The 8,298-nt window shown below is 43.7% G+C and overlaps 1 protein-coding gene across 3 annotated transcripts; it reads right to left on the reverse strand.

Annotated features, from left to right (window-relative positions):
- Positions 1 to 276: 276 nt before the first annotated feature.
- LOC120642362 (DNA-directed RNA polymerase V subunit 1-like) lies at positions 277 to 8,201 on the reverse strand. 3 transcript variants are annotated; one of them, XM_039918840.1, is made up of 18 exons: positions 7,722 to 8,201; positions 7,116 to 7,222; positions 6,752 to 7,012; positions 6,604 to 6,651; positions 6,202 to 6,372; positions 5,949 to 6,110; positions 5,711 to 5,866; positions 4,061 to 5,635; positions 3,804 to 3,979; positions 3,454 to 3,514; positions 3,249 to 3,376; positions 2,820 to 2,986; positions 2,432 to 2,706; positions 2,171 to 2,344; positions 1,933 to 2,076; positions 1,070 to 1,833; positions 722 to 833; positions 277 to 642 (listed from the first exon to the last, which is right to left on the reverse strand). In XM_039918840.1, exons 2-18 carry the CDS (start codon positions 7,218 to 7,220, stop codon positions 484 to 486), a joined length of 4,638 nt encoding a protein of 1,545 aa, XP_039774774.1. In that variant the 5' UTR covers positions 7,221 to 7,222; positions 7,722 to 8,201; the 3' UTR covers positions 277 to 483. The 3 variants fall into 3 exon arrangements, with proteins under 3 accessions (XP_039774774.1, XP_039774775.1, XP_039774773.1); XM_039918841.1 differs by having other exon boundaries at positions 722 to 830; positions 7,116 to 8,201; XM_039918839.1 differs by having other exon boundaries at positions 7,116 to 8,201.
- Positions 8,202 to 8,298: the final 97 nt, after the last annotated feature.

Here is an 8,298-nt window from a genome sequence, read left to right on the forward strand (position 1 = left end):
GGCCAGGATCATGCGATTCTAAAAGCGTTGAATGATATCAGACCATAAGAGTTACAATACCAGGCAATCAACCATCTGGTGGTTATTCTATTGCCTCCTCCTACATGTCTTTACTGTGCTGCTGATGAAAAAGTAGATTACGTTCGTGCAGTGGCGGCGACACCGTCGCTCCCAGATTATTTTACCTTAAAATCTACAGTAATAACATGACTGAACATGAGTCTGCAATCTACTAACAGTTAATTGTTGTTATGATAAGTTGTAAGACAACTGAACTTCAGAAATCTAGGTATCTTGGTCTTTTTTTGCTATTTTTAAAGTAACAAGATCGCAGTTATACAAGTTTCAAGCACATTAAAGTTAGCGGACATCAAAGGTAACATTGTATCTGAAATCGCATATGTTCTTCATCACCGCAGGGACTTAGAAAGTGGCACTACTGCAAGCAAGCAGCACTAAGACAAATTAACATCCCATGGCTCATCATTTGAAGTACTTTCTGCAGAATGAGTCCGCAGCATCAGGGTAGTGAATCCTGATGAAGTTCTCTAGGCACTTCTTGTAGGAGAAATCTTGACTTGATCCGTCTGAGGTTGCAACGTACAAGCACCTGCTGCTATGGAAAGTTTGATGCTTAGCAACCTGCAACCAGGGAAACAGTTAATCACAAGGATATTCCCTAGTTCTCCATCTCATGCAAAGATGAGCTGATAGGGCTTACCATAATGTAATTGCCCTGACCGGACATCTTCTCCTCCTTCTCCGGGTGGTACATTAGAACATTGTTGACGATGAACATCTCATCATCTAGAGAAAGCTTCATGCCATCCCTGCTAAGTATTGAATGAGAAAGACTGTCAATAGGGATAAAGACACAAAAGGAACCACCTGGTGTCTCCAGGGGAAAAAAATAACAGGGTATTATCTGTTGTTGCAGTTTCTTGGACCTTATGATGCTCAGGCTAAATCTATCATGGTTTTCTTAACTTTCATCATGTTATTTGAAGACTCCTAGTTGCTTTGAAAGCGAGGTTTTTTCCTTCAAAATGCATCAGGCCAGGAAACGCACCTTGATTCACGGATGATCCTCTTTACATTTTTCATGATTGGTTCAACTTGTGCATATATTTGCTGCTCCACTGGTGTGAAATTATAACTGATACCTCCTTGTCTAGCAATGCAATTATTCTGGGCTCTCGAGTTCCTGCTGTTACCACCTCCATGGTGTGCTCCTGACTTCCACATGCCTCTACCACCACCTCGACCAGCACCACTATTCTTCCTAGTGCATCCAGCTGAGCTAGATGATTCTGCAATGCCATATTTCTGTGCGCCTGCAACATTTTTGCTACACCAACTTGGCTTGTCACCTTGGTGTGTCACAGCTGAGGTCCAGTTATGATTTGGTTGCTTTCTCTCAAACACTTGGCCGCTAAACCGTTTCTTGTTCCATCCGCCAGAGCTAGTTGATCCTGCAAAAGCAGAATGCAGAGGACCGCCCAGTCTACCATTTTTCCAGTTTGCAGCTGAGTTCCAGTTACTCTTATTTTGCATTCCTTGGCGTTCCTGTCTAGTGCTGTGTATTCCAGTCCTCCTACCCTTAAAATCAAGCAGTAGGGAATCAGCTTTTGGCTGGTCTGTCCAGGAGATTGGAAGGTTTTCACCCAAACATATCACCTCATCCTCTTGAACTTGATCCTCTGGAATCTTGTCGACATCATACAAGCATGAACTATGAGGAGTCACTGTGTTCTGTTCAGCAGCTCCTATTGTTTCTACTGTTGCGAGGAAGTCATACAAACCATACCCTCCAAGTATTTTGTTGCTTGCAGACTGTGAAGGACCAAAATAAGTTCAAAACAGATGGGAAATAGTGAATGATCCTGTTCTGTGCAATAAGAGTGGCACAAATAAGTTAAATGGCCAACGTACCTGGTTCTCATCCTTCCAGTGAATTTCGAAAGTTGAGGCAGTCCCGATCGCTGCTTGATTACCCCAAGAGCAAGCTGATACAATATTAGCCAGCTGATCAGAGTCGACCTTCTCTGCACTCTTCCGAAAGCATTGTATTGGTCTCTGCAGCATGTTTCCTCATTTTTGTATTATGGTTGACAATATAGGCACTTGTGCACCAAATCCGGGGAACTCAAAATAAATGGATGGCACTTACAGATAATGTAGCTTCCATAAATGGCGCCTGAATCTTCAGGGATTGTAATGTGGCCTTGCAACCTGATCTACCGAAGCCATGCAAGCTACCTGTGCAGGTCATACTGCTTGCCACAGTTGTCAGATGCTCTGTGAGAACTGATTTTGTAACCATTCCAACGGCTTTGGAAAGGTGCTGAAAGGATGATCCAGGAGGAGAGCAGAACATGAGAAACCTGTAGTTGGTCTGAATTCATCAGAAAGGTAAAAGAAAAGAACTGACCTGCTTGACTCTATCAAAGGCACAGGAAATGCCAAACACTTCATAGACTTCTTGGATATTGTAAGGCGTAGACCTGGTGGTGTCAATGAGATCCATCACAGGGACACATGCATCCATTGCTACTCGCCAGGTGCCACCACACTCTGCAGCCGCCGCCTTTTCCACTGTGATTTCCAGTGCCAGTTCCCCATTCTGTTCTGCACTGGAGTTCTGGACCGTACACGTTAGTTCTGGTTGAACCCATATTACGTTAGCCTCCTTAACTCGAGGATCACCTGTGAGATGAGGCAAGAGTGGTTCTTAAGTAAGCAGAACTTCATAAGTCATAGTATCAGCATAAGTATTTGGATTTTCCATTTGATGTTATGTCAATGTGGGTTGTTTTAACCTTTTATAATCGTGTCCAAGAGTATAGGAAAAATGGCATTGGTCATCAGCTCAACAATATTAGTTTCAGATAGTTCTGTGGTGGTGCTTGCATCAAGGAAAAACTGCAAGCAGGAAACTTGCAAGGCTTTCTCATTGTATATATTCTGGTCACACAAACAGTGTTCACTGCAAAGAAGGAATACCATATTTAATTAGTTTACTAAGAAAGTAGGAGCTAGAACTAATAGTTTTTGAGGTAAATAGTAGATTAATACAAGTTTAACTGATATCTCAACCATGCATACGTTAACCTTGCACTTGCACTAAACCAAGAACTCAAATATTATAGGTTGTGAACAATAAATACAATCTTTGAATAGTCTTCAGAAGAAATGAGAAATTAAAAATCCATGTTACTTCAGTGCTATAGTGTAGAAGGGTGAAGCACCTTGAAATCATTTCAGTTGTCTTCAAAATTTGCCTCAGCTGTCTACTTTTGTTTACATGTTTACTAATAACTTCCTGACATGTTTGAAGAATATTTCCCATTGTTATCTCCATTCGATTCAAATTCTCCTGCAGTAGCAATAGACAGCTATATTGTTAGTGGCAAGACAACAGGCAGATATTATTTCAGAACTAGAATGATATACCTTTTCTAGATGTATGTGACCAACAAGACAATGTGCTGCTTGAGTTTCTTTCGGCAGGTATCTGAAATAAGATAAAAATTCAACTGATGATAACATATATTGAAAATGTAAGTTATTGTTATTGTTGTAACTCCAAATTGCAACTAAAGCACTGGACTGATCAAAGTTTAATAAGGTGTTGTTCTACAGAAGTTCAGGTTATCTATAATTTTCAAGTGTTATTTAGGCTTTTGAATTTGTAATAGTACTATCAATGAACAGTTAGGCATAGCATGCTTTTCAATCAAGTAAGCTAGCTATATTTGATAAAAGCATTGTGATATGAATATAAACAATTAAGAAGTGCATACTTGATGGAAACGTCAGTGGCACAATCCTCTAGTTTGATCCTTTTTAAGCAGGATTGTACCCTAAGTGCTGCTCTTTCCATGCAGAATTCAAGTCCACAAAAGCATTTGTCTAGATACAGAATTGCTTTTTGGTCAGTGGTATCAGTTATAGAGGTAGCTTTGGTAAGAAGTACTTCCTGTAAAGTAACAAAATAGAAGTTATTATACTCTACATTGAAGTTTTACTTGGAACAGAACGGATGTGGTCAGCACTTCACCTTCATTGAGTCCCAGGAGGACATGTTGTTCTGATTTGGATCTAACACTGCCTTATATGCAGCATTTGCAACTGCAGTGGCTGCCAAGATACCAACAGGATCACCTGGTGTCACAGGCCTTGATGCATTTGTCGAGCAAAATTGTACAATCAATTTGCTGCATGAAGTTCTTATGGTTCCATCATAGCATACTATGACATCCCGGAGTATTGCCATCATGTTCTTGAAAAGGTTGCCAGGTTCTGCTAGTCCTTTAGATGATGAGCGCTCGATCTTTTCCCTTACTGATATTGAATGGAGTAGTTCCTCATGTGGGTTTAAACCATTGTAAAATGAACTCCTAACAACATCATGCGCCTTTAAAGGATCATAACACTTGGTGCTTCCGCTAGACTTGTTCAGAAACTTGTAGCAAACCTCCACTAAGTTGCCAGAGTATAGTGTGCCATTATTTTGCAGTTGGCGGCCCAAGAAACCAAGCTGCTCAACTAATTTTCTCAGAGCTGAATCACTTTTGGGGTCAACCAGCAGACCAAGGGCAGAAGCATGGGCAATGAAGTCCACAATTGATTCTCTATATTCATCGAGCTCAAGCGAAGTACTTTCAATTACCTTCTGCATTGCACTTGGGACATCAAAATCTCTCAAGCTTATGCTGAAACCATCCATAAGCAGTGATTCCATTAGGAGGGGTTGTAGTAGATTTAGAAGCTTCATGGCCTCCCTTGGACCCTTATCTGAATGAGTTGATGAGATGATGGCAGTTACTAAGGATCCAACAGATTCTTTGTTTGTTTGGCTTGCCAGTAAGGTTGTTAGTGCACCGGTAGTCTGTAGAATCTGAGGAATAGTCCAATAATGATCACCATGTGGAATAATCCCTGGCAAGAACATGGCAATTTGGTTTGCCTCTTGTCTAGAATACCTTCTGTCACACATTAACTTCAGAGCTAGTAAGCAGTCATTCTTGATCTGAAAGTTCAGCTTCGCATTGTGGGAGTTCACCAGCTGATTCTCCACGGTGAAGAGCTCTGTAGCTTCGACTCTTGCTGAAACTGATCTTGGGAAGAAGATGTGAACGCAGTCGCCATCAAAATCTGCTCCAAGTGGGCCACAGATGAGTGGGTTGATCTTTATGGTGTGGTCATCATGGACATGGACATATAAGGCTTGAATTGAGTGCTTGTCAATGCTTGGTGATCTATTGAGGTAGACCAGATCTCCATCAAGGACTCTTCGGTCTACGGTTTCACCAACCCTCAGCGTGGTGCGTTTCTTGCTTCCTTTCTCCCCACTCAAGTCATATGTGTTGGAATTGACATCAGTGTACGTCAGACATAGTCCTTTATCCGTCATGACTTGCAGTCTAGCAATGTTGTAGTCTGTGACATGTTCTTCTACTGACATTCTTCCTGCTACTTCATCAGGCACCCCTACTACATCAAGACCAATGTATGGGTCACCAGTGATCACTGCACGGCACGTGAAGCTTGAACTCTTACTGATGAAGAGTGCCTTCATCCTTTGCTGCCACTGTTTTGGTTCAGGCTTAGTAAAGGTGACACTTTGGGTACCCTTTGAAAGACATGAAGACAAATTACAATGCTGCTGTAACATAATTTCTAATTATTTTAAAGATGGACCTATTACCTTTGCTGTTCCTCCCATATTGATGTAATTGGCAACAGCTACCTGAAGATCATCTTCACCTACCTCACTTGCTTCGAAGTTTGGGTGGCTAATACTTGAGCTTTTGATCTGTTCTATTATACGTAGAACTTTTCGCAACAAGTCTTTTGATGTGTCCTAAATCAGAAAGGAATCATCATGAGTTATGGTTCATTTAAAAGAGGGGAATAGAGGTAGTGTTTTATGATGAGGTACTTACAAAAGGGCACATGGCTGTGTTGTTGTCTAAAAGATTTGAAACATGCAGGCAATTCGGGGGAACACAGATGTAACTCATAATAAATCCATTCTGAAGATTATATCCCCTAGAAGCAAGCCTCATTCTTTTTTCTTCAGAGATTTTTTGCATTATGTTCTGAACCTAAAAAACATAAGAACAAGGTGTGACAATCTGCTAACAACATCTGAATGGTTTCAGGAGTAGATAGATGTTCTATAGAATTGTTGAGTACCTCTTTTGGGTGTAAGGGACGGCGGTGACATGCCCGCTTCGTGTGGAAGCCAAACTGATCAAGGAAGCTCCAAAATCCATCACCAACCACTTCCTTTAATGGTGCTTTCAGTTCCAAGCTACGGGCGCCATTGGATTTCTTAACTTGAGTGACACACAATGGTGGGATATCCTGGAACAGGGTTACAAGGGCGGTTCACGGATTGGTAAGAACAAAGAACAGGGGATTTCAAGATTTGATATTAGTAGCATTCATCACAGTGTTGTTTGGCTTTGAGGCAGTTACATTGGATCTAATGACAGACAAATATGAATTGATATTTCAGGACAAGTGAGCAAATTTGTATGGACAGTATGATATGACAGCAAGCATTGTGACTTTGTGAGATCAGTTAAAAGTTACCGGACAATAGGAACATGAAGTGAATTTCCTTTCCTTCCCAGTGCCCTTCTGTTGAAAATGTGAGGAAAAAAAGTTGAGATATCATGTTGGTAACAGATACTAATATGATTTCTGTTCCAGCAGCAGGGTTTTTAGCTGTAGTACGTACGTTGGGTTTCTTGAGGCGGAGGCAGCAGAGGCAAAAGATGTTGAGTATCTTCCCCAGTTCGGTGACGTGGCTAGGGTGGTAGATGGGCGCGGGTAGCTCGATGAAGCCGAAATGGCCTTCACATTTGTCGATTTGGGTGGCGCCACATGACTCGCAGCTGCCAACCTGCAGAGGCAGCCCCAGCGAGGGATTGTCCTGGAGCTGGCTGCCATGCGTGATCGGGAAGGGCTTGCCTAATGCGTCCACTGGCTGCGCCTTGAGCTGTTGTCGGCGAATGCATATTAGTATTCATCAGACAAGATCGATCAGCCAGAGAGAACGAAAGCTGATCCATGGAGACAGAGAAGAGATGAGAGCCGCTTACGATTTCCTCGTTGCTTGCGACGCTAAGCTTGACCCGGCGGATGGACCCCTGCGGGATGTGCACTCCAGCTGCTGCTGCTGCCGCCGACGGGTCGTCGTCCGCCATCTCTGTCCAAGAAACAGAATGAGATGAGCTCTGTCGGTCTCCAATGAGCAATCAACCCGAATACATGATGATGCAGGCATGCAGGATTCTGTTGCGTTGTGAGCATGGTTTAGCGAAATCAAAAGTACGATCAGCACAGCACAGCACCGCACCAGGAATCAAAAATTGCAAGGATGCAGCGATCAATGCAAACGATTATGAAAAAAAATGCAGAGATAGAACGAACAGGAAGAACAAGTGCTACTGACTTGTTTAGTTGAGTGGGAAAAGAGAGGGAGAATAAGAGCACGAACCAACTGCTAATGGAATCAACTACCTCAAAGGGAAAATAATAATTATGAAAAATTGCAGTGATAGAACGAACAGGAAGAACACCAAATGCTACTAAGAGCTTGTTTAGTTGAGTGTGGGGGAAGAGAGAGAGCAAGAACACTAGATGCTAATGTAACCAACCACCCGGAAGGCTTTTGGGCCTGAATGGACAGGACTCTTGCTTCTTACTATAGTATGGGACTTTCCCTTTTGAGTTTTGAGTACGTTGAGTGAAGTTGCCTCTCTCTCTCTCTCGTAATTAGCGGTCTTTCTTTTTTTCGCCGTTTGGCATCAGCTTTCTCTGGCTCCCGTGGCAGCTTCCACGGTAATGCGCGCCTCCATCGTCGCCCTCCTCGCCGTCACTGCCGCGGCACTAGGGCCACCACCCTAGCTCCGGCCCCAAGGCGGTGCCCCGAGCGGCTGCAAATTCCTTAGATAGCGGCGGCGCGTCGATTCGGGCGAAGTATACGGCTCGGGGAGGAGCCGGCCGGGCTGCGGGAGCGGTGGCGCGTTGACCCGGCGACGACGCGTCGATCCGGGCGAAGGAGGCGACGCACGGAGGAGCCAGCGAGCGGGAGCAGCGGCGCGTCCATTCTAGCTAGGGGATGAAGTGGTGGAGATCGAGGAGCGCAGGGGCGGAGGGGGAGCTCTGAGATGGCGGCAGAGGGAACCGGTTCTGCAGGACCGCAGAGGGACTCGGTGGCACTGACCTGCGGGTCCCATAAGTTCAGAGGGCCACAAGTCAGTGGGAGAGTCTCCCTGCAGT

This window comes from Panicum virgatum, chromosome 7K (assembly GCF_016808335.1).
Source record: "Panicum virgatum strain AP13 chromosome 7K, P.virgatum_v5, whole genome shotgun sequence".
NCBI classification, from domain to species: domain Eukaryota; kingdom Viridiplantae; phylum Streptophyta; class Magnoliopsida; order Poales; family Poaceae; genus Panicum; species Panicum virgatum.

Coding starts and splice junctions, on each gene's coding strand:
- LOC120642362 (XM_039918840.1), bottom strand. CDS start 7,220: ATGGCGGACGACGACCCGTCGGCGGCAGCAGCAGCAGCTGGAGTGCAC. Junction 3,515..3,803: donor GCCACTGACGTTTCCATCAA/GTATGCACTTCT, acceptor ATCTTATTTCAG/ATACCTGCCGAAAGAAACTC. Junction 2,077..2,170: donor TTATGGAAGCTACATTATCT/GTAAGTGCCATC, acceptor AACATGCTGCAG/AGACCAATACAATGCTTTCG.